The sequence below is a fragment of the Schistocerca piceifrons genome, chromosome 11 (assembly GCF_021461385.2).
Source record: "Schistocerca piceifrons isolate TAMUIC-IGC-003096 chromosome 11, iqSchPice1.1, whole genome shotgun sequence".
NCBI classification, from domain to species: domain Eukaryota; kingdom Metazoa; phylum Arthropoda; class Insecta; order Orthoptera; family Acrididae; genus Schistocerca; species Schistocerca piceifrons.
Window position 1 is genome coordinate 150,920,165 of NC_060148.1, and position 26,094 is coordinate 150,946,258.

Genomic DNA, 26,094 nt, shown 5'->3' on the forward strand with positions numbered 1-26,094 from the left:
GAATTACATTCTCTGCCAGGGTTTGGATTACATCTCGTCCTGCCTGAAATGAGAAATGTCCTGCCCACTATCCCTCCCACCCCTCCCACACTGGTTATTCTACCATCCACCGAACCTGCACAATATACTCGTCCATCCTTAAGCAACCCCTGCTCCCAATTGCTTACCTCATGGCTCATACCCCTGTAATAGACCTAAATGAATGGTGTGTCCCATACATTTTCCCACCACCACCACCACCACCACCACCACCACCACCACCACCATCACCATCTGCTCCAGCCCAGTCACTAACATCACCTATCCCATCAAGGCCAGGGGGGGCTACCTGTGAAACTATTCATGTGGTCTAAAAGTTAAGCTGCAACCACTGTGCTGCATTCTATATAGGCAAGACAACCAACAAGCTGGTTGTCCACATGAGTGGCCACCGACAAACTGTGGCCAAGAAACGAGTGGACTGTCCTGTTGCTCAACATGCTGCTAAATATGATATCCCTCATTTCAATTACTGCTTCACAACCTGTGCCATAGGGGTCCTTTCCTTTAACACCAGCTTTTCTGAATCGCGCAAGTGGGAACTTTCCCTGCAATACACCCTACGTTTCAGTAACCCTTGTGGCCTCAACCCTCGTTAGTCACTGTCCTCACCAATCCAGCCCATTCTGTTCCCATTCCAGCACTACACAGCTGTCATTTCACCACCACACCCAGTTTGTACATTTGCTCTTCTTTTCCACTATTACCCCCTCCCCACCTCTCCCCTGCTCTCTGTCTAACCTATAGCACTTCACTGTCCACCGACCCTAAAATACTATACCTCACCTCCCCTCCCCTCCCCAGCCCCCTCCTTACCTCCACCCAGTCGCCACTCCCATCATGCACTGGTGCTGCTCCTCGCAGTGTGTGTGGTTTCAGTTGCCTGAGATTGCAGTAGTGTGTGAGAATTGCATTTGCGTGAGTGTTTGTGTGCACATCTGCGTACATGTCTGTTGTTCAAGAAGACCAGTTGCTGAAAGCTTTAATTGTGAAAGTCTTTTTGTTGTGACTATCTGTGACTCAGGATCTCTGCTATATGGTGATCAGCAACTTTCCTACTCATAATATTGTTACATTCCATCCCAGATTTTCCATTATTTGATTACAATATTGGTTTTCACAAAGAAACACACATTAAAAGAAAACCCTTTGCACAAAGATATTTATGCACCTACTAATACTGCTACTGCAGAACTTCTGTAAGAGTTTTGCACACATTATAGGACCCAATAGCTTTCATTTACAGCAAATACCATAAGAATTTTTCAGTTGAGTGGCCCAAAAAATCAGTTTGTGTATCACTGTTTTGTAAAGTTAAATTAGTGATACTAGAAATACTGAATGCAGAAAAAGAATTTCAGAAAAATCGTGGAAGAACATGCATAGATGTAATGAGAGGCCACTGAGAGCTGAAATTTTATGAAGAGTGTGACTCCACCTTCAAACCACGTGACTAGGAAGAGTGGAAAGTAAACCAGTTGTGAATTTGTACTCTACTCGTATAAAGCAAGTGGTCACTGCTTTTTACCTCAGTGGCCATTTCCTGTGCCTGTTCAGTGTGGAAAATTTGTCTCTCAGGATGTACCGTATTTACTCGAATCTAAGCCGCACTCGAATCTAAGCCGCACCTGAAATTTGAGACTTGAAATTCAAGGGGAGAGAAAAGTTTAAGGCCGCACCTCCAAATCGAAACAAAGTTGGTCCATTGTAATATGAGACACAATTTAGGTCGAATGGAAGACGATACAGCTACAGTAGTTTGGTTCGAGTTGTAAGCTTAGCAGTCAAGCTTTACCAGGTAGCCATTGCTATGCGTCAGGCACTCCGTCCGTATTTATATGGCTACCCTTCCTTTTTCACGTGCTTCGTCTGGTTTGAATCGATTGCTTATTTTGCTTTGATCTGATAAGTGCCGTTTTCTTTGTTATAGGTGTTTACGTCACTCTAAGCTGAAAATGCATTACTGTACTGTGTAATGCATTGTTTGTCGCATTTTGATAGTGCGTGTTTACGGCCTGTCGCCGCTCGCGGCATGACTTGCTTTTGTGCGCGCTACCGCCGCTTAACAAAAAAAAAAGAGGAATCGTCTCATTAGCGAAACAATGGCAAGAGACTGCTATTTGTTGTTACTTACACTGCTGCTTTCTTCGATAATGATCAACAAGAACCAAATGCGTATGATAGAACATGCGTATGATAGAACATGTTCTGAACGAGAGTTTTGTGAAAATTTTCCTCCGTTTGAAAATCTTTGCGGCCACTTCTTTAGTACATTAAATTCTGCACAGAAATTAGTCATCTTACATTTAAAATCTAGTCAGTTGCCGTGTTTCATTTCTGACTGTATCACTATTAGGCATAAGAATAATACGAATGTAAACATGACACGATACGTATATTCTTCCGCGTTTGCTGTTGTCTCTCTCTAGTTTCGTAGTTTATTACGCAGACAGGAGTTAAATGAGATAGCAGCAAACACGAAAGAATACATGGCGAAATGTTTATATTCGTATTATTCTTAAAAAATTAACTGTGACAAAAAGAAAAGACGTGTAAGATTAGAGCTAATGAGAGTACTGTAACAAGCATTAGATGAATAAATTTAATTTTGAAATGTAATTTGCTTCTACACTAAGGAATTAAATTCTGTGCCTGTCCCACTACCTGTATCCTAACATTACCTTCTGAGACAGAGAGTAATATGGGACCATTTGTGTCTCCAGGCAGTGTTCCTTCATATGATCAACCTGACTGCATTTATTCACAGGCAGTTGTAAATAATTAAGTGTGCAGCAAATCTCTCTAAATCTGATCAGATGGAGAAAAGACTGCTGTATCACTCTTTTTGTGCACTATGATCAGTTTATCTAAGTAATTCAGCCATCCATTCTGAACCATATTATAGGAGCATGTGAAACATCGCATTATAACAACGTAATTTGTGTAGAATTAAATTCAAGGTTAATAGCAACATTATGTAATAGTGGTAGTTCCCATATTTATGTTCTTTGGTTTTGTATGACAACATGCTGTCAGTGAGGTGAAATTTACCTGCTCTTTTTTTAGTACTTATTTCATTGACAGTGTGAAATGATAAGTTCAATCATCTACATGATAAAAAGGTAACATTTCATGTATTTCCATTTAACACGTCATTGTTAATGTGAATGCAACATGCTGTGTAACTTACTTTGGCCAAAATATGAGTGCAGTTCTCTATTCAGCTAAATAAAAGGGAATTTTGCAGTGAGTACTACATACATATAAAATACCAGACATTTTCAGTTTTTTTTAAACTAATATTGTCACATTTCCTGTCCTGTTGATATTAACTAGTGCATAAGTTCACCTATTTGATACATGTTTATTTCACAATTTTGGAGCTATAGTTCCATAATTCGTCCCACATAACCAATTTTCCAGTCACTTTTTTTTTTTTTTTTGCTGTATGTTTAATTTCACTTTATCTGTTATGACTTTCTTTGTAATTTTGACTCAGTGTACCATCCCTTTTCTTAATATCTATTTTTTTTTTAATTGTGCACTCTGTTCATCAGTATTCTTGTTAAACTTTTGCTTCATTCAGTGGTATGGTCATGTCGTGTCTGTTTGCAAATGATAATTACAATGTTAAGGGCAGCAGTTTACTGTAGTAAGCTTATATGTTGTTTGCAAAGACTGATTACATCTTCCAGTACTCAAACTGGCATAGAAAGTTTTGTCAGTTTCTAAATAATGTAGGAGTAAAAAAAACTCACCAATTAGTAGAAACATTGAGCCAGCAATATACAGAATAAATAATGAATTTTGGATGAAGAGAGGTACAAGTACATTATAATCTCACAAACATATACTGAACAAAGTAATTTAATTTGCTTCTATGGAAATGATTTTTCGTTGGTACTTAAGGAAGGTATTGACGTGCTGTATCTTCTGGTAAAACTGCAGAATTGTAGGGATGAAAACAGAAAACATAGTACAATCGATGATAGTATTGGGCCAGCTGCTCTTGTAGGAGCTGAATCCAGACACAAATGAATAGACGAGGGTTGGTTTTTTCATTATACAAATCATTCACTTGTTAGCAGATTTTTTTGGCAGTATAAATAAAAGTCCAAGATAACTGCCCAGGGTTTTTAAGTGGGAGGAGGTGAATGTATGAGGAAGGTCTTATGTTGTAACTTGTTAGTATTCTTTAGCACTGTGGCAATTATGTGTCATATCTAAATTTTGATGCTTGGCACACACACAATAGCTAAATTCCGAATAGGGTTGTACACTGAATGCAATTCACATAAAAAGCTGTCATTCATTGATAACTGCTGTGGACCCCAAGATTTATTTACATGTAAATAAACTGATTATACATAAGCAGCAACATATATAACAATTATTTTGGAATATAACTGAGATGCATGAGGCCTCAAAATGGTGTGGATAATGTAATTAAAACAATTAACTTGTTACCAAATCATGGTATTGAAAGATATCTGACAGAGAACATACGTCATGGTTTTCATTTCAGTCCAGCTCTATAGCGGGTAAAAATAACATTCATAAACTTCATCTTGCACGTCACTACACTATTCACCGTCTCTCTGGATCTAGCTGTTTGCCATATGAAACTCACCATTATAGCTTGTGACAGGTTTTAGCAACATACATTTCAAGGTGAGAGCTCCCTGTACAGTTTTACCCAATGAGACTCCAAAAGGTTACTGATGTGAGTCAAGCAGCACAGTGTGAATGTGTGTTGTGTTCATTTAACTAGAGGTCTTTTGGTAAATTTCACCAGTGTAGTTATCAAATGCAACAGAAAACATCAGGTGGTCCACTAGCACATTATGTGGTTACTGTTACTAAGTGCTATACTTGCTTTAGGTCCAATTTAGACTGATATTATTAAAGGAAATTAAGTTGATAAGGACTCCCAGTTGATATACCAAGAATAGATGGAAAGGGGAATTGACTTCCTCCACCAGAATATTAGGGGATACATATAAAAATAAGTGGGCAGCTAATTTGATCTGGAAGATCCTAGTGGTTGGAAAGGAACTGATTGTCAGTTGTCTGCCCAAATGCCTTACAATAACATGTAAGCTGTTATCAGTAGGCTAACCCTACTTTAGAAACATTCGGGTTTAGCTACTTTCATCATAATAATGTCAAAAAAGGGGAGACAAAATTCAGTAAGTTAATATATTTTCATTCATTGATGTATTACAAGATAATACTTGGGGTATCCCATCTCTTAGCAGAAATATTTATTGGACAAGGGAAAATAAATAGAGCTGTAACAATCTGAGTTTGAGAGTAATAGAGATGTTCAAAAGGATCACAGTAGAAGGAAAAATTATCTCCGTTAGTCTTCAATGAATCTGTTGCACAGAAATGATTGTAATGTGCAGCTATAAAACTCTGACAATGTACCCTTGGCATTCAGTGTCATAAGTTAAAGATGTTTTTCCTTAATAAAGCCACCTAAACTTCGAGAAATTCTTGAACAGAAAAAAGCATTCATACTGCAAAAGAAGCCTGTAAACAACTAGCATGTACCCATCAATATTTTTTACTTTGTTTTTAAATGTGTCTGATGTTTGCTCAGTTCACAAGTTCCACATCATAATGTTTATTGTAAATGTTATTTATGGGACACACAGCTAAGTGACTTTACCCATGTTATTAAACATATCCTTGAGAGCAGCCATTTTTGTGAGTCAGTGTAAATTACTTATGTAAATGTTTGAAAGTTTGGATGCTTGAGAGACAAATATTAGGTTTTCCACTCGGCTGCACAATAAAAGCAAAGTACTTGAAAACAGTAGCACTGATTAACAGTCGCTGTGCAGTCCAATAAGATTTCTTTACACATATGTAAAATGGTTTGTCATAAGCAGCAATATACATAATACAACATACATCTGTTTGGGATAGAACTTTGGCACATCTGGTCTCAAAAGGCTATAGATAATGTAATTAAAAAATAATAATTTGGTATACAATCATTTTATTGTAACAAGTATTTCATTACAACCCATGAGCTTTCATTGAGTTTTAACATTTATCTACCACCTTCTTGCATCAACACACTTCTGTTGCCATGGCACAGAACCTACAGTGTTGAAGTTTGTTCCTGAATTGGCCCGTAATTCTCAGTGCATTTACTGTAGGATTCTGTCAATTTTGTTGCTGAATGTCTTCCATAATAGATGTGAATGTGCTGTTGCCAATTTCAGGTGGAATGTAGCATTGGGATTTATGTTCTAAAATGAAACTGTGCAACACACAACAAACTCTTATAACAATATCCACCTTCTCTGCTGAAAGTAGAATTGGACTGAGCAGAACCCCAAATTTATTTGACATCATGCCAAATGCATTTTCAACGACTTTTCGAGCCCTGCTCAGTCTATAATTGAACAACATTTTTCCTTTGAGAGGTCTCTTTTCATCATATACTCTTTCAATGCAAATGCATCATCAGCAACAAATATGTAAGGCAGTTCCACATCATTGAAACACTCTATCTTCTCTGGTGCTGGCAAATTCAGTTTTTTATTATTCAAGGCTTCAGTCAATTTACTGTTACTGAAAATTGCTCCATCATTCACCCTCCCATTTGCACCAACATTTACATATACATATTTATAGAGTGCATCAACAATTGTGAGAAGAACAATGCTGTTGTTTGCTTTGCAGTCTCTGAAGTATGCACCTTCAGATCTTGGTGCCCTGAAGGTAACTTTTATCCATCAATAGCGCCATTGCAATGAGGGAATTGCCAGGACACATTAAATGAATGAGCAATAGTTTTCCACTCACTAGCAGAGGCTGGAACCTGAAACAAGATATATATATATATATATATATATATATATATATATATATATATATATATATATATTTACTAAAATGGCTGTACAAATGCAGTTATTGACTTTCATATTTGAATACAATGTGATGTATTCGAAACAGTTTCTGTGAAACAAAATGTTTTCCTTGAAATAGTCTATAACCAGTGTTATCTCACAAAACTAAAGGTTTGGTTCACATGACAGGTACTCTCATTGAAAGTTACAATTCTTAGCATGAAGGAAATATTTCGAAGTAGTACACTGTGAAAAGAAAGATTCTGTGTTGCTACTCACCATCTTATTGCAAGGAGTGCAAAATCAGTTACACATGAAATGCAATGTGAGTTTCATATTACTGAGATTTGTAGAGTGATTTTTGCTTAAACTAAATGTTATGAATGCTGTTTCACTTAAATCATGATGGTGCTAGAGTGTGATAATGGATCTCCAGTTGTAATATATCCTGTTTCATGACTTCTCCAGCTGTAAGTCGTAGCTGCTTAATAAGATTATTCAGTTAGTCTAAATCTGTGGATGTATAAATACCTAATACATACACATACCTTTATACAAGTATCCTCCAATTTGTTTAATATTGCTAGAAGGATATCTGGAATTATCTGTGATAGAGTATTTGGTGCTATTCTGGTAGCACATGCCAGCGACTGGAAAGTTTCACCAGTGGCAAGAAATCTTAAGGTAACAGCAAGTCTATAAAAGAAGTAAGTAGAAGTTACGTATGTAAACTTCTTGCTGCTATAATAATCAGTGTGTAAGACACGTACCTATCTCTTTGTTTTATCAATTCCTGCATGTTCATATCTTGCCTACAGATATCATTTTCAATTATAATCAGCAGTTTCATGAAAACTTCCGAATCCGTTCGTGTGAAATTCCTAAATGAATCTGGATCTTCAAACCTACAACATGACAAAGTAGATGACATAATCTAAAACTACAGTATATGAAATGCTTGAAGAATATTCAGAAATTGAAACAGAACTGCGAACAAACTAGCTATGTTTACGTACCTCAGCTCCTTGTGGAGCATATGCAATGCTCCTGTCCCAGAATTGTGTCATTGAATCCACTCTGTTGTCCACTGTCTCCTTCACTTTTCTCTCCTCTCATCATTGATAATTGCTAGTAAAGCTAAAGCAGCCAGTTTACAGTTCTTCATTTCGTGAACACTTGTCTATATGCCATTTAGCTCATGCATGCCAACTGTAGCTAACAACTGCCGCTGGAGCGTACTGCTATCACATGTGAGCATGCTGGGATGCACGTATCGTATGCACAAGTTGCATCGTTTCTGAGCATTCAGCAGCACGGTGGACTCAGCACACTCAGTTGGAATGTACGGCCTGTGTGTCAACGGCTTAAGTTCCTTGAATGCATGCTGAGCCGGCAGCTGTGTTGTCTCCTTGAGTCTCGGGGTCTTCTGGCTTCAACTCATGTTGGTTTTTGCTGTAGCCTTTCCACTACTGATAATGTGGTTTACCTGGAGTCTGCCATCTGAATGGCTTTTGCCTGATGTCAATGCCTTGTAGCCATCTTCTTCGACCTGAAAAGGGCTTATGACACAACATGGTGACGTCACATACTTGCTACCTTACAAAAGTGGGGTCTCTGTGATATGCTCCTGATTTTTATCAAGAATTTCCTTTTGCACCATATGTTCTGGGTTCAAGTTGGTGCTTCTCTCTCTGCCTCCCCCTCATATACAAGAGAATGGGATCATGCAGGGCTCTGTACTGAGTGTCCCTCTCTTTCTAGAAGCAGCTGTGGGCTCCTCAGTATCACCCTTATTGTACACTGATGACTTTTGTCTCTAGTATTTATTTCTCTAGTGTGAGTGCTGCTAAATGTGACAGCAAGGCATCATACAAAATGTGCAGTCATGGGTCAACACTCTTGGCCTTCAGTTTTCAGCCACCAATACTCGCATCATGCACTTCTGTCAATGCTGTACCATTAATCCACAACCAGAACTTTACTTCGACGACCAACTACTCATTTTGGTGGATATTTATCACTTTTTAGGACTGTTCTTTGATTCCTGGTTGATGTGTTTTCCCCATCTCCGCCAGCGTAAGTGAAAGTGCTGGTTTCACCTCAATACTCTTCTCTGCCAGAGTAACACCAGCAGGTGTGCAGATTGCACAACCATTCTGCAGCTTTACAAAGCCGTGATACAGTCCTGTCTTGATTATGGATGTCTTGCATACTGTTCGACATCACCCTCAGCATTGCAGATACTGGATCCAGTACACCACTGCATGGTTTGACTTGCAACAGGAGCCTTTTGAACTAGGCCTGTGAACAGCTTACTCATGGAGGTTACGGTACCTCCATTGTGGATCAGGTGCCGCCAACAGCTTGTCAGCTGTGCTATCCATGTTCACAACTCCCATAAGTGTCCAAACTACAATCTCCTCTTTCTAAAAACGGAAATACATTTCCCACAATGGTGGCCTGGATCAGGAATTATGATCACAATCCACCTCCAGGCCCACTTACGTACACCTCTGTGGTGCATTCCATGGTCACAACTATGTCTTGACCTATCACAAGGTCCAAAAGGCTCAGTCTCTCCGCCCGCCACCACAAAGTTTTCTCCATCCTTTCTGCATCCTGGAGATCAGTAGTAGTCTATACTGGTTGCTCGATAGCCGCTGGTCACTTGGTCTTTGCTTATACTCTCACAGGGTATACTGAAATCTGTTTCTTGCCCAGTGGCTGTAGTGTTTTCACTGTGGAGTTGACAGCCATCACTTATGCTCTTGAGCATATCTATTCCTTCACCGGTAGGTCCTTTCTCATCTGCAGTGATTCCTTCACCGGTAGGTCCTTTCTCATCTGCAGTGATTCCTTCACCGGTAGGTCCTTTCTCATCTGCAGTGATTCCTTCAGAAGTTTGCAAGCCTTCAACCAATGTTACCCTCATCATCTCTTGGCCATTGCTATCCAGGGTTCCCAGTATGCCCTCGAACAATGTGGATGCACAGTGACCTTGGTCTGGACTCTGGGTCACATTGGGATCTCAGGCAATAAAGTCGCAGATAGCCTGGGCAAGCTGGTTCCCAGCAAACTAACTTGAGATTGGTATTCTGGAAGCAGACCTCCAGTCAGTATGATACCATGAAGTTTTAGGAATGTGGAATATGGAATGAATTATTCTGACTTTACCAAACAAACTATGGTTGATAAAGAAGGTTATGAATCTGTGGAGGTCCTCCATGCAGGTCTCTTGCAATGATTGTCCAGCAGTTTGCCAGCTCTGCATCATCCATGCATGGCTGACTCACGGCCATATGCTCATTCCTCCACCCAGAATGGGCTATGGCTGTCTAGTCTTGGTGGTCCAGCCTAGTCATCACCCTACCTACTCTTTTGTTCTTCTTCCCTTCTCTCACATGGTCTGTTGGACTTTTTCATCTTTTGTCTGTTTGTGCTTATCTTCCCCTGTCCACATTGATAGTCTTTCCTAGTCAATTTCTGAGTTGAGTACCTCTGGTAAGTGGCAGGGGCTGGGGGATGTGTATCTCCTCATTGCATCTGCTCTCAGTTCTGTGGCTGTTCAGTGGCTGCTCCCTTGATGGGCAACCTTGCCTGCCTTTCTTCCTCTGTCTCCTTTTCTTCTTTTTATCCCTTAAATCACTTTAATTGACGTTTTGTAGAATTTGAGGTTTTCTTCCTCTGGGTTGTGTGTGGTAGGCTCTCTCTTAACTTCATTCATTAAGACCTGTCTGCTTGAGGAAAAAGGGACGAATGACCAAGGAGTTGGGTCCATTCAACCAGCCAATCAACCAACCAGCCAGCCGTCTGTGTCTGCCTGCTATGCTCTCTCTCTGTCTGTCTGCTGCTCTCTCTCTCTCTCTCTCTCTCTCTCTCTCTCTCTCTCTCTCTCTGTCCCCCTCTCTCTCTGACAATCTGTTCCAGCCCCCCCCCCCCTCCCCACTCTCTCTCTCTCTCTCTCCACATTATAACACCCACCTCCATTGGAGGTTGCTAGTACTTTTTAGTATTTTGTCTAGATAGTAAGTAATATGTGTACGTAGCTTGGTTGAAGTTGATGCAGTGGTTAATGAGGAGATGTGGAACATATACCCACTTTCATGATATTTATTGATACTGTGTATACTAGTTGTTGCTTGGCATGTGAGAAATAATTTTCGTTGATATTTGTTTGAGAATCTCTTACTGATGTGGCTGGCTTTCAGAGTAAACAAAGTTTTGATTTCAAATATTTGAATTGTGGCATCACATTTTCTGTCTGCCTGGTGGTAGCTGATGAATATGCATGATTATTAGTCTTTTGGCCTTGTCAGCCTCTACCTGAGATCTGTTTGAAAGTATTCTCTCTCTCTCTCTCTCTCTCTCTCTCTCTCTCTCTCTCTCTCTCTCTCTCTCTCTCTATGCTTTATGCTCCCCTACCTCTCTTTAAGAGAGGGCCATGTAAGGGAAGGGCATGAAAGCCTTGAATGCATCACTTCTGTTTTCCTTTTTTCAGTTTCCTGGAGATCCATTAAAGAATGAGGAGCCTAGTGCTGGGGTAAAGCAAGATTCAGAATTCCAACATATGGATTGCTCTGAGCTTAATGTAAGTTTTCATAGACACACTGTATAGTCTATGAAGTGTAGTAAAAATGCTATGACATGAATATGGGGCATTCAAGTTAAATTATCAGGGAATGTGAGCAGTTGTAACCTATGGTACCAGCTATTTTCAAGAATTTTTGTAGTATTTCAATTGGCTCAAGTTAGTTGTGTTACATGTTGGTTATTACCAATAGCATTTTAACAGCACTTGATACAAGCATATTTTTGCTAGCTATTACCCTTGCATCAATGTTGTATTATGTTCGTATGTAATGAATGTCTTTAAATACATATTTGGTACCAATATAGCAGTGAAGACTTCCTCTTAGAAGTAATCGTTAATCTAGTTTTCTGCCTCTGTATCATGGTGCTATAACAGAAGACCTGGAAGTAAGATATGTGGTGGATGTATAGTTTAGACTTCCCAATTACTATTCACTGAAGTATTTTCATCATCACTAAAATCCTGCATTGGCTGTATGTAATTCCTTATGATTTTTCTCCAGTACACTACATAAATTTGCATTGTTTCCTAAAGAGCAGGCACTGAAAATAGATGGTGACAGAGGAGAAAGCTGTGTAAATATCATTAAATTTGGTAAATGTTGGTGATAATGTATGGAATGCCATATCAATTTAATTGACCTCTTTTTTATGGGTTTATAGGTGGCAGATTATTTGCATCTTTTATATTTGGAAGTGTGACCACCCAAAAGAGCAGGCCCTAGTGCCACTGAAATCAGAGTGGATTATATGACAGGAAAAGAAAGTAAATGTATGCCAATATAACACTTACACAATGGCGGATAGCAAAATCGGTGACATTAGAACTGATTTGGAAGCATCCAGACACTGGTTCTTCTCAAGCCAAATGAATCTCTGTAAAGATGGATATACACATAAAAAAGAATATATTGAGAGTTGTTATACATACAAAAGTTAGCAAGCAGTTATAATTTAGAGATTGTTTTCTTCTTTCAGTTTGTTGAAGATGGATCTGGAATCTCTTGGTCCACCGATTTTATCAAGGAGGATCCTGAACTAAATGTGGAAGTTGATATAACTGACAGCATTGTAAGTATTCACACCTCTGACTTATGGTACTGCATGCTGGGTCAGGAAAAAGTCTTCTGTTAACTGTGTAAAGTAAAGGATGCATTGCAGTGGAAATAGCCCAGATTGTGACTTTCCTGGAGCTTATTGCTGTTCATAATTGTAGAGCATTCTTGTACTCTTACAATTGACTTGCATATCACCTATAATTTGCTGAGGGTTGTGAACAGAAGTGGAATAGGACTGGTGACTGGTATAATCCTATTCCCTGTAGCCCTTGTTGGCATCAAACATCTTGTTTAATTGTTGTGTGTGATGGATACATTAGATTCACATTTAGACAAAGTGTAAATTCTAATGGTGTGAGTCATTTGAGAAATACTCATCTTTCCAAGAATTTCTTATGTTTGTGCGAATGACAGCTATTCATGAGTTAGTACCAAAAGTTTTTAGGGTTTTGAAAAAAAAGAGAAAATTTGTGTGTGTTCGATCACATCTGATACCTCGGCCACCACCTATACATATTGTGGCTAATTCTGTGGTACCTCTTGTATTAGTTATAAATTTTTCAGTTTTTTTTAACGTGAAATACTGATGCAGAAGAATAGGGCTCACCATTTTAATACTGGCACATGGCCAACAAGATTATGTATCATTTGTGGAATGCGGAATTCTACTGAAAACCTGCCAGAAATGGTTCCTACCTCAGATTTGTTCCTTCTGCTTTAGACATTTGTTTGCCAGGCTTAATTTTGATGTGCATTAATGACAAAATATTATTTCCTTGTGTGTTATGGTTTTCTAGATTGTACTTGCTGTTGTATGTGAAAGTGGCATTAGTGAGGAAGATAATAGTAAAATAGGCTCATCATCTAGTAAATGAGGTCAAGAGATTAGATTTTGCGATCAAGAAGTTGTATTGATTTTTATCACTTGCATGCTGTTGGACAGTAATTCTCAGTTGTTCACATTTCACTGAAGTTTAGGTTATCTTGCAGGCCAGTACATATGTGCTGCTAACGGAAAGCCCATGTTGTTCAATAAGATTCCAACAGCTAAATGTGATTATGGACTGATGTGGCATTGTGTGAAAGATTGAATGTGGAGGTCAGTTCATAATGGCATGGTTTAAGAAATGTAAGACATAGTCTCAGAAATATTTTTTTTTAATTTGAAATGCTGGTTATGGTTGTCGAAGTCTGTGCCATCCACTAGTGGCATGGTAGGTTTAAAGTGCTAGACTGCTGTTTGATTTTTCTCATGTAGAGATTTTTTTCCCAAATGTGTTTAGTGCAATGGGGAAAATCATCTTTTGGAGTCAAGTACTGTAAGGGAAAGTGGATGTGAGAAATTTGAGTTGGAAGCAACTATTTCTGGTAAAGAATTCAGTGAATGGATTGTGAATGCATTGGAGAACAACAATGGAAAGACTTTGCAGTGACTAATTAGACAACACATTGAGTATCAGGCGTCATATATTCAGATAAATGGGAGAGTTAAGACCTTCAGCCTCTTCCAGTAGAACACAACTAATTTCAGAGTAAAGTGTAACATAGTGGAGTGATATAGGAAAGAAATAGTGAGCTAGGGGTGACATAAGAGAGAGGACAATGTTCTGTAGAGGCATCGGGATGGTTTCATAATGAATGAACATGTACTTGAGCAAAGGTGTAGATTTCATTCTTTTATTCAGTGAGGCAGGTCCTTTCATGTTATATGTGTAGAGTGTTAGGTTGTGGTTTTGCTATTTTGATTGGTTGTAGAGTGGATGAACAGAAAAATTTAGTTTCCAGCAGATATCATGTATCTAAAACCAAAGTTCAGTACTACATTATTAGCCACTCTTGAGCTTATCAGAATATTTTGATTCATGGATGCAAGTCCCACTTAACTTTAATGTTTATATTGAATGGGTTTCAACTTAGTCATTAAGCAAACAGCTGATATAATTTGTGTTTATTGTATTAATCCTTTGTTGGAGGAGCAATTCTGAGGCAGGCTGCCAGAATCATTACTTGTAGGTTTGAACAAAACACAAGTGTCATGGGGATGCTTCAGGAACTCAAATGGGAATCCCTGGAGAAAGGGCAATGTTCTTTTCAAGGAACGCTATTGAGAAAATTTAGGTAAGTGGCATCTGAAGCTGACTGTCAAACGTTCTCTTGCTGCCAACGTACATTCCTCATAAGGACCACTAAGATAAAATATGAGTCCAGGGCTCATATGGAGGCAAATAGTCATTTTTCCCTCATTCTGTTGGTGAATGGAATGAGAAAGAAAATGAATACTAGTGGTACGAGGTATTCTCCACCACATGCCATAAAGTGGATTGCGAAATATTGTTGTAGATGCAGACGCTAGGTAAAATAAGTAGTCGAGTAATGTTGCTGGAGCAACAGTGGTATTTTTCACAGTAGTTAATGTACATATAGATATATATGTACATACAAAATAATCTATTAGCAGTTCCCATAATGAGCATTGTGAGTAGATTAACACTAGTCATAATTGCTGGTTGCCAGTATACTTCACAGAATTAAATTGCTATGGCAGTTTCCCCTTTAAATTTGCAGCCTGTCTTATTATACATCCAACCACATTTCCATTTATGGAATGCAATGTATAAATCAAAGAATGGACAAACGAATAACCTTCACACCCCCATCCTTAGCCAGGGTAGAATTTACAGTGTTGGAATCAAATTTAATTTTATGAAATAATTCTTAAATGTTTAATAATGAGTACAACACATCAATACAAATTAAGGTTATTGTATTTTACTAAAGGAAATTATACTTGTATAAGCAATTCCTCAGGATGATTAAAATCATAAAATTTCACAAGGCGAGAAATGTGACTTAAATGAGGATACAGACTTGGGGTGGACTTTTGCTCCTATGCATGCTGCAAAGCTTTTATTTACAGAAGAACCATATGATTTTCCAATTGTATATCACTTACAAGCATAGTAAATTAAGGTACTTTCCGCAACTATGTTCAGGATAAAATTCTCCATTTACTGACCACAAATATCAATATTTTTAACAAACTTAATCATCAAGATGATAGCCTTGACCCATGCATTTTCAAGAATGTCAGGAGTTCCTAGAGTCACTACTGTTACCATGTAGCATCGTAGTTCACCTAAAGTTGTTTGAAGGGAAGAACATACGAGGTCTGCTCAAAAAATTCTGGAACTTTGTCCACAAAATTTTTGTATGCTTACCTTTTACTTACTGTTCATGGTCTCCTTTGAAATGCTCTCCTCTGTAATTGATACACTACTCCCAATACCATTTACACTTCCAGAAGTAGTCATGGTATGCTTCTCACTGGATTGGATGAAGGACCGTCTGCGATTTATTGTATCTCCTGTAGCCTCACAAATCTTCATCGTTTCAATGGGGTTTTCAACTCTGGTAATAAAAAGAAGTCTACGTGGGCTAGGTGTGGAGAGTACAGAGGATGAGGCAGCACAGTAATTCAGTTTTTTGTGCAATTGGTATACACCAACAGGAATGATTGTGCTGGTGTACATAGTGATACAAGAGAAGTGAATTATCTCACTGCATTTCAGGCCACTCTCACATTTTCTTGCAGGTGTCACAACACGTCCAGCCAATATTGTTGATTAACAGTTTGTCACTGTGGCACAAATTCATGAAGAACTAATCCTTCAAAGTTGGAGAAAACTATCAGCATGCCTTTGACATTTGATCTGACCTGATGAGGTTTCTTTGGCCTTGGAGAACCTTCCCTGATCCACCCACATCTCATCACCAGCTATGATTCTTTAAGAAACATCTGATTCTCATATGTGTAATCCAAAAGCTCTTCAAAGATTGCAAGTCAAAGGCCCATCTGGTCATGACTCATGAGCCTTGGGATGAACTTAGCTGCAACATGATGTGTTCCAAGATGCTGTGTCAGAATTTCATGACATGTTCCAACTGAAATGTTACATTCTTCTGCAACCTCTCAGACACTCAGTCTTCAATTGGCATGCACAGTTTCTTTGACATTTCTGACATGATCATCGTCAGTAGATGTCGAAGCAGTCCCGAATGAGGGTCATCTTTACACCGGTCCAGCCATTTTCAACACCAAGTGCAGCTTAAGCACTCCCCACCGTAGGGTTCCTGCATCATTTGGTGTGTCTGTAAAGGTTTCCTTGAATTTTGTGCAAAATATAAGTCCAACTCATTGCTCCTCTAACTGTACCATCTCAAAACTCGCAAAATGTGTGACTCCCTGTTGTACTCAATTTGGCACTGAACAATAACTAACAGAATTTGACAATGGAGTTTCTGACAATACACACTGAACATAGGCATGCGCAGTGGTGCCAACCACTTTTCTCTCTGACACACCATTGACAGAAAATTATGAACATTCCGGAATTTTTTGAACAGATAGTGCCTTCCACAAACTCCCACCAATAAAAAAAGATACTGTAGTGTGAGGTCAAGCAAATGTGAAGCTCAGAGTTGCAGCCCCTTACAGGAGATTGATCCTCCTAACAGCTCACAATTAAGAAGTGCTCTTTCATGCAGATTCCAAAGTAGTGGTACTCCATCCAGTTAAAAAATTATATTTCCGATCATTTTCCATCCCTTCTATTTTCAGTCTGTTTATGTGTTTTCTGACTTTCTTTAATTTGTTACATAATTCCCTACTCTTCAGATTCAGTTCACTGTGTATCTGACCAAACTGTTCCTTTATTGAATTACAAAGTTGAATAAAAAGATCATAATCATTTCCAACAAACTTCCAGTTCCCTACCGCACAGCATGTGACCCTTGATATCATTATTACTTGTTTTGAGAATAGTAGTTAACACTTTGGGTTCTGAGCCATTGCGCGCGGGTGTCTACCATAAAGACTGGTTGATTTTAACGTATTTTAAACTACTACAAATCATGAAAGGTTTCAGTTATAGCAATAACATTATTCTTATTGAAAAACCTAGACTTTCTTGTTTAAAACCATATATAATACCTATCTCTTGAATTATTTTGACAAGCGTTATAATAATAACATTGTTTTTGAAAAAAAGGAAAAATTGGTCAAAGGTATATTAACTGTATTTTCTAGAAGGAATTTTTTTTTCTTTTACACAAAAATTGTAATTATGATGGATACAGTATGTCTTATCTACAGTAACCTCCTGTAACTATTTTAGGATGCAATTTTGCTCTTTGTGTGGTCATGTTGATGCTACTGAGACTGCGTGGGAAAAAATTGCCGCTCACAAAACCCGACAAATAAAAAGGGAAGCACACCCTTCCACGGCATTCCCGCACCATCTAGTGACCAATACTCGAACTACAGTCCATGCAGCACCTCCCAGACAAGCGGGAGCCGTAAGAACACACAAAGGAAGGAAGGGGAAGAACGAGAACACGTGCCCATAAAATTACGGGTGCTGGACTTTCGGGCAGGCCGTGCATGCCCGTATTTTTTACGGGCGTCGGCACGTAAGTGTTAAAAGCTGACAAAATGAACATTTGTCTGTACCTTAAATCTATCTGCTCTCATAGTTCCATACTGTTGATCCGTTGTGGTTTGTTTATATCAAACAGGTTTCTCATTGGTTGATCACCTCCTGGCATACTGACTAAATTTCTTGGTTCTCTTTCATCCTAATGGTTCTCTGCTAGGCACCAGGTAGACTCATTTACTGCCATTACAGTTGTCCTCTTTGACTTCTTCTCCAATAATGTTCTTTGTATAGTGGCTGTTAACATAATTTGTCACTGGGATATTTCAGAAATCTTAATAATTTCCTGTAAAGTTCTTTACATACTATAATTTTTGTTGATAATATAGGCATATGAATCAAATGCCCATCCTCAACCTAAAAAGACACAGATTAGATGATAGCTGATCATGCATACAACTGGTTTACAGGTACCAATTTGTCTTAATCCCACAAGGATTCATTGTATATTATTTCAGGCAATGAAAAATGACCTGCCTCTGTAAGTAATAGATATTATTGGTCATACACTAAATGAAATGTATGCATACAAGTCCTTGGTGTCTGCTTGGATTTCAAATTGGAATGCAGTCAAGTCAGTAGACTTACAAAGTTGATCCACTCTCTGTCACTCACCTAAAGACAATAATGATGATTACTTTTGGATTTTTCACTTGTTTTTGGAATTATCTTGTGGGGCAGCCCACCTCAAATAAATAAAATATTTACATTGTTATTTAACATGAAAACCAATGGGAGCTACATAATGGCATGTATTTGCAAGATTCCCTGGGTCTTCGAAGAGGTTCGTGCAATGTTCAGTTGTCAACATGATATCACATTTCTACTGCATGCTTCTATAAGATAAACACTTATTTGATCTTTGCTGCCATGCACTATAAGATTACCCTATAGGATAGTACTAAGTGAAACTGTGCAAGGTATGCTAGGGAGCATTTCAGCAGGTTGACACACTAGAGGAGCATTTATAATTGCAAGGTGGAGAGATATTAACTTTCTGTTAACTCATTCTCATGCCGGAGTCTCTTTAATCTGTCATCTGTCCACATGTGCAAGAACTTTACACGTGGCTCCTCGTCCAGTATTTGTCAGTGATATATCCTCCTCGTATCTGTAAGTCATTTGGATTTGTTAGGAACTGCATGGTATGTTTTCTGTAAGTATGAAGTCTGAATTTTTCTTTTGTTGCCTGTAAATTAATTGTGATCAGGGCCATTATTCTCCTTGCAGTTTTTGAAGGGTCTTCCAATGGCTTTAGCATCACATTTATGTGAGTTAAGACGAGTCAAATGCTGAACCATATGGAAAATCAGAGGTAATGTTCCCCCATTCTGAGTTCAGTTTTCCTCCGAAGGTATCATTTGTTACTATGACCCAGTTTTTGGTTGTTAAGCTATGATTCAGTTCTTGTAAGTGTAATTCTTTTAACACCATAACATTATAGGTTCCCTAGTAAAGGGGAGATGAAGATCGTAATTTGTCAGTAAGTTTTCCTCCACTCTTGTTATAAGTGTTTCTACTCCATATTTTAATTCTTGCTGTAAAAGGCAGTACAACATTTTAGTAATTAGGTTGTTACAATCATAACAAGAAGAGTTCCTGCTTCTGTCACCATCTGATTCTTGTGATTGATTTAACAGTTCGCCTTATTAAACTGAGGTCTGCTGGTCGAGTATACACTACCTGACCGAGTCTAATGGATCTCATTTCTATGGTCACTTTTCTTCCCAGTAATTTCAGCCACTGTTGAGAAATTATTGTTTTTATGTCCTAAAATTTTCCAGTTTTTTTCTAAATACTAGTTTGGTGCATAAGTTTGTAACACTTCTGTTTTGTATGTTGGTATTCCAGTTGCTGTGAGTTTATGTATCAATTGTCATTTTTATTTGTAGTTCACTGTTACTATTTGAGTATACATGTTGTCATTTCATCGATTGGAGATAGTAAGTGGAACTGTGGTCAGTAGAATGTGGAGTGCTGAGTGGGGAAATTGTAACATTGCTGGCGTATTACTCTGTTTGCATTCTATAGAGGAGTAACAGTAGTGAAGGCAGTGAGAAAGACTTGTGCCATAGATGTACATAATGCCATTGGACAGAGCTCAGCAAGAAAATGATTTTGTCATTTTAATGAGAGTTGTTTTGACATTATTGACCCTCCATATTCAGGAAGATGTTGGGGATTTGATGATCATCACCTAAACGTATTAATCTACAGTGATTCATGTCAGTGTACTCAAGAACTGGCAAATGTGATGAACTGTGATCATTCCACCACATGGGTACCCCATGCTCTAATCCAAAATCATAAAAATCAGTCGGTGGGCATATGCACATCCCCGATTGCTTGTAATCAATTGGCTTATGGACAACACCAAACATTCCTGTCCTGTGTCATTATGGTGACAAGAAATTGTGTCTTTAATCTGAAATAAGGAAAAGAAAGGACTAGTTGAGCCCAAACAAACTGTAACGAGAGGTATCCACAAAAGATAATGTTATACATCTGGTGGAATAGTGATGGTGTGGTGTACTATGAACTACTTTGCTGGCGTGTAACCACTCGCTATTGCTGACATTTAGTGTCAACAACTGAGATATCTTGCAGGCACAGTCCAAAAACAATGACCAAGAAGATTGTATGAAGTGATGCTACTTCACAATAACCCCCACTCACATTCTGCTAGCCTGGCAAAAAATGATACACAGGACTTGGATTTTGAAGTAAACCCATACCTACCTTATTCATCCGATCATGCATCCTCAGATTTTTGCCATTTCGCTCAGTACCATATAACCTTCAAGGGACTTTTTTTCCGGATGAAAATGCACTCTGAAAATGGCTTGACGAGTTTTTCACCTCAAAACCATGTGACTTCTACAGTCACAGAATCAAAAAGACTGCTGTATATAGTGAAGGAGAATGTATCGTTGATGACTAAAGTCTGTGTTATGGGTATCTGTGGTGTGTATTAAAAAAATGGAAAAATGCCATGAACTTATACACCAGCTGACTGCTTGCTGCAAATAGATACATCTACATAACCTTTTTTCTTTTCACTAGTAAACGGTGTTTCCTCTCATCTCTGTGTAACAACTATGTATAATGTTCAAAATAATACTTGGTCTGTTAAGCCCAATCTCTGGATATAGGTAAAGTGAACACAGATATTGTACAAATCTTTCCCAATAAATTTAACTCGGTGCATCTGTGCTAAGTGTTTGATGATCAGTCATTGTCTTTAGTTGTCAAGTTTACAAAGCATTTAGTATTTCCTCAAAATAATTTTGATTCCCAAGTTAGTCACTGAGAGGTTAATGGATTCTTAGAAAATAGGAGCAGTGTGTGGGTCAGTTATGTGTTTTGACAGTTGCACAACATAAAGGGTTGTTCTGAGATGATGAAATGTTTCCTTTCTAATCTGTTCACATGATTTTAATGAGCAACACAGAGAATGCAGTAAAATACTTTGTAGGTTACCAAAAATGAGCAAAGCTTCTAAAAGTAGTTTTGTATGAAGAAAATGCAATAAAGAATTGACAGAACCTCTAAATTAGTTAATAAATTTGTTTGCTTCATTGTAGAAATGACCGAAGCACTCAATATTCACCAATGAATGTTTGAAGTAATTTGTATTTGTCACATGATCAATAGGCCTGGTAGTTTAGTGCATAAATATAAAATGAGTTTGTAACTGGATAAAACTGTAGACTTGCTCATTAAAGATCAGTTGCATCAAAAGTAAAATTTGACTGAGTAAAGAGCAATTCAAAGTTTCATAATGGGCAACCAGGCTTTTGAAAAATATGGTTCATTACTTGTTATAGTAATTGTTCCTTTCCTAAATAATTGACAATGCATTCAGATAATTTGTTGTGTGGAATTAAAGGTAACTTATGAAATAATTCTTAAAAATTATGATTAAACCAGAAAATTAAATGTTCCATGTTGTTGTTGTTGTTGTGGTCTTCAGTCCTGAGACTGGTTTGATGCAGCTCTCCATGCTACTCTATCCTGTGCAAGCTTCTTCATCTCCCAGTACCTACTGCAACCTACATCCTTCTGAATCTGCTTAGTGTATTCATCTCTTGGTCTCCCTCTAAGATTTTTACCCTCCATGCTGTCCTCCAATGCTAAATTTGTGATCCCTTGATGCCTCAAAACATGTCTTACCAACCGATCCCTTCTTCTAGTCAAGTTGTGCCACAAACTTCTCTTCACCCCAATCCTATTCAATACCTCCTCATTAGTCAAGTGATCTACCCACCTTATCTTCAGCATTCTTCTGTAGCACCACATTTCGAAAGCTTCTATTCTCTTCTTGTCCACACTAGTTATCGTCCATGTTTCACTTCCATACATGCCTACACTCCATACAAATACTTTCAGAAATGACTTCCTGACACTTAAATCTATACTCGATGTTAACAAATTTCTCTTCTTCAGAAACGATTTCCTTGCCATTGCCTTTATATCCTCTCTACTTCGACCATCATCAGTAATTTTACTCCCTAAATAGCAAAACTCCTTTACTACTTTAAGTGTCTCATTTCCTAATCTAATTCCCTCAGCATCACCCGATTTAATTTGTCTACATTCCATTATCGTCGTTTTGATTTTGTTGATGTTCATCTTATATCCTCCTTTCAAGACACTGTCCATTCCGTTCAACTGCTCTTCCAAGTCTTTTGCTGTCTCTGACAAAATTACAAAGTCATCGGCGAACCTCAAAGTTTTTACTTTTTCTCCATGAATTTTAATGCCTACTCCGAATTTTTCTTTTGTTTCCTTTACTGCTTGCTCAATATACAGATTGAATAACATCGGGGAGAGGCTACAACCCTGTCTCACTCCTTTCCCAACCACTGCTTCCATTTCATGCCCCTCGACTCTTACAACTGCCATCTGGTTTCTGTACAGTTTGTAAATAGCCTTTCGCTCCCTCTATTTTACCCCTGCCACCTCCAGAATTTGAAAGAGAGTATTCCAGTCAACATTGTCAAAAGCTTTCTCTAAGTCTACAAATGTTAGAAATGTAGGTTTGCCTTTTCTTAATCTTTCTTCTAAGATAAGTCATAAGGTTAGTATTGCCTCACGTGTTCCAACATTTCTACGGAATCCAAACTGATCTTCCCCGAGGTCCGCTTCTACCAGTTTTTCCATTCGTCTGTAAAGAATTCGCGTTAGTATTTTGCAGCTGTGACTTATTAAACTGATAGTTCGGTAATTTTCACATCTGTCAACACCTGCTTTCTTTGGGATTGGAATTATTATATTCTTCATGAAGTCTGAGGGTATTTCGCCTGTCTCATACATCTTGCTCGCCAGATGGTAGAGTTTTGTCATGACTGGCTCTCCCAAGGCCATCAGTAGTTCTAATGGAATGTTGTCTACTTCCGGGGCCTTGTTTCGACTCAGGTCTTTCAGTGCTCTGTCAAACTCTTCACGCAGTATCATATCTCCCATTTCATCTTCATCTTCATCCTCTTCCATTTCCATAATATTGTCCTCAAGTACTTCGCCCTTGTATAAACCCTCTATATACTCCTTCCACCTTTCTGCCTTCCGTTCTTTGCTTAGCACTGGGTTGCCATCTGAGCTCTTGATATTCATACAAGTGGTTCTCTTCTCTCCAAAGGTATCTTTAATTTTCCTGTAGGCAGTACCTATCTTACCCCTAGTGAGACAAGCCTCTACATCATTACATTTGTCTTCTAGCCATCCCTGCTTAGCCATTTTGCACTTCCTGTCGATTTCATTTTGGGATGTTTGTATTCCTTTTTGCCTGCTTCATTTACTGCATTTTTATATTTTCTCCTTTCATCAATTAAATTCAATATTTCTTCTGTTACCCAAGGATTTCTATTAGCCCTCGTCTTTTTACCTACTTGATCCTCTGCTGCCTTCACTACTTCATCCCTCAGAGCTACCCATTCTTCTTCTACTGTATTTCTTTCCCCCATTCCTGTCAATTGTTCCCTTATGTTTTCCGTGAAACTCTCTACAACCTCTCGTTCTTTCAGTTTATCCAGGTCCCATATCCTTAAATTCCCACCTTTTTGCAGTTTCTTCAGTTTCAATCTGCAGATCATAACCAACAGATTGTGATCAGAATCCACATCTGCCCCTGGAAATGTCTTACAATTTAAAACCTGGTTCCTAAATGTCTGTCTTACCATTATATAATCTATCTGATACCTTTTAGTATCTCCAGGATTCTTCCAAGTATACAACCTTCTTTTATGGTTCTTGAACCAAGTGTTAGCTATGATTAGGTTATGCTCTGTGCAAAATTCTACAAGGCGGCTTCCTCTTTCATTTCTTCCCCCCAAATCCATATTCACCTACTATGTTTCCTTCTCTCCCTTTTCCTACTGACGAATTCCAGTCACCCATGACTATTAAATATTCGTTTCCCTTCACTACCTGAATAATTTCTTTTATCTCATCATACATTTCATCAATTTCTTCATCTGCAGAGCTAGTTGGCATATAAACTTGTACTACTGTAGTAGGCATGGGCTTTGTGTCTATCTTGGCCACAATAATGCGTTCACTATGCTGTTTGTAGTAGCTAACCCGCACTCCTATTTTTTCATTCATTATTAAACCTACTCCTGCATTACCCCTGTTTGATTTTGTATTTATAAACCTGTAATCACCTGACCAAAATTCTTGTTCCTCCTGTTCCATACAGGACATGAAAAGTATCTACCTAACACCACACAAGAATATACAGATTCTAGACATTATTTGAATAACAACCTTCCTTTAAAATACAATTATATTAAGAATGAAATACTTAAGGCATGCAGTGATTGTAACTAAACCTCGAAATCTTAAAGATAAATATTAAAAACTAGTCCCACTTGGGACACCCTTGATTCCATACAGGACTCATGCAAATTGCATAATTCTTAATGCAATTTTTGGTGCTCTACAAAATTGAAGGTATACATAAATTGTACAATTTAAATATGTATTTATCTTTGAATACTTTCATAGGTCCCAATTCTAAAGACAAAAGTAATGACATCTATTGCTCTTTTGAATAGCCATTGGTTACTTTATTAGTGTTAACATTTATTCAGGTCTAACAAAAGAAGTGTTATCACTTTTGTGTTGCTTGAATAAATTCTAGTCTTTTGAAATGGATTTCTAAAACATTACCTTAACTTCATTTTCAGAGATGCCATAGAAATTGTTTTATACCTTTCTCATATAAAATTTCTGCAGTGACAAACAATCCAGGCTCTATCAGATCAGCATCCATGCCAACACCTGTTCCAGTTGTGTCTTCATCTGCAGCATCTGATTCTTCACAAAAAGAAGTAATTTTACACTTCTGAATAACCAGCACATCTTTGAAGGGTTGGATCCTCAATTACTGCAGGAGGTTTGGTTATTTCAAACTTCAGTCTTGTTGTGACAAGAATATTATGATTATTTAAGGTAGAAAATAATGATAGTTTTGAATAACAGTAATAAGCTTGACCTGAATGTAAGTTTTACTTACTCAGTTGTTCAGAAATCCTCTTTCAATACCATAAAACATAGTTTTTGCTTGAATCTGAGTTTGCGCACATTCATAAAAATCTTTAGCCCAGTCAACATGCCATTTTGTGTGTTCAATCTGGTTCCACACTCCTCTGTGTGTTGCACCACCAATAGCATCCATCACATCTTTACCATGACATACAGCAAAGCATAATACAGTCCATTTCCATTTCAAGTACTTTCAAACACGGACTCGATAACATTTACTTGTTTTAAATAGGATAGCACATCTATCGGAACAGATTGTAAGGTTGTTAAGACATGGGAACTTTAGCTTTAGATCATCTATAATTTGTACAAGAACACAGCGATAGAAACTGTTTCATGCAGTAGATCTCATCAATGATGATTGGCATTATAAAGTGTCTCATCAGCTCTCCAGATGCATCCTGTGAAGCCTGCAGTCGCTCATGCTGTCAATGAGCACTTTGAATTTTGTCTTGAATTAACCAGAGAAAAATTGTTTATAAATTCTACCTGTAGGTCTTC

At 38.1% G+C, this 26,094-nt stretch overlaps 1 protein-coding gene across 1 annotated transcript in view; it reads left to right on the forward strand.

Annotated features, from left to right (window-relative positions):
* The window catches only part of LOC124719835, a 178,562-nt gene that overhangs the window by 32,541 nt on the left and 119,927 nt on the right, over positions 1–26,094 (forward strand). Inside the window, exon 4 of the mRNA XM_047245022.1 lies at positions 12,477–12,569. Within this exon, the coding sequence (XP_047100978.1) occupies positions 12,477–12,569 (93 nt within the window). The remainder of the gene's footprint in view (positions 1–12,476; positions 12,570–26,094) is intronic.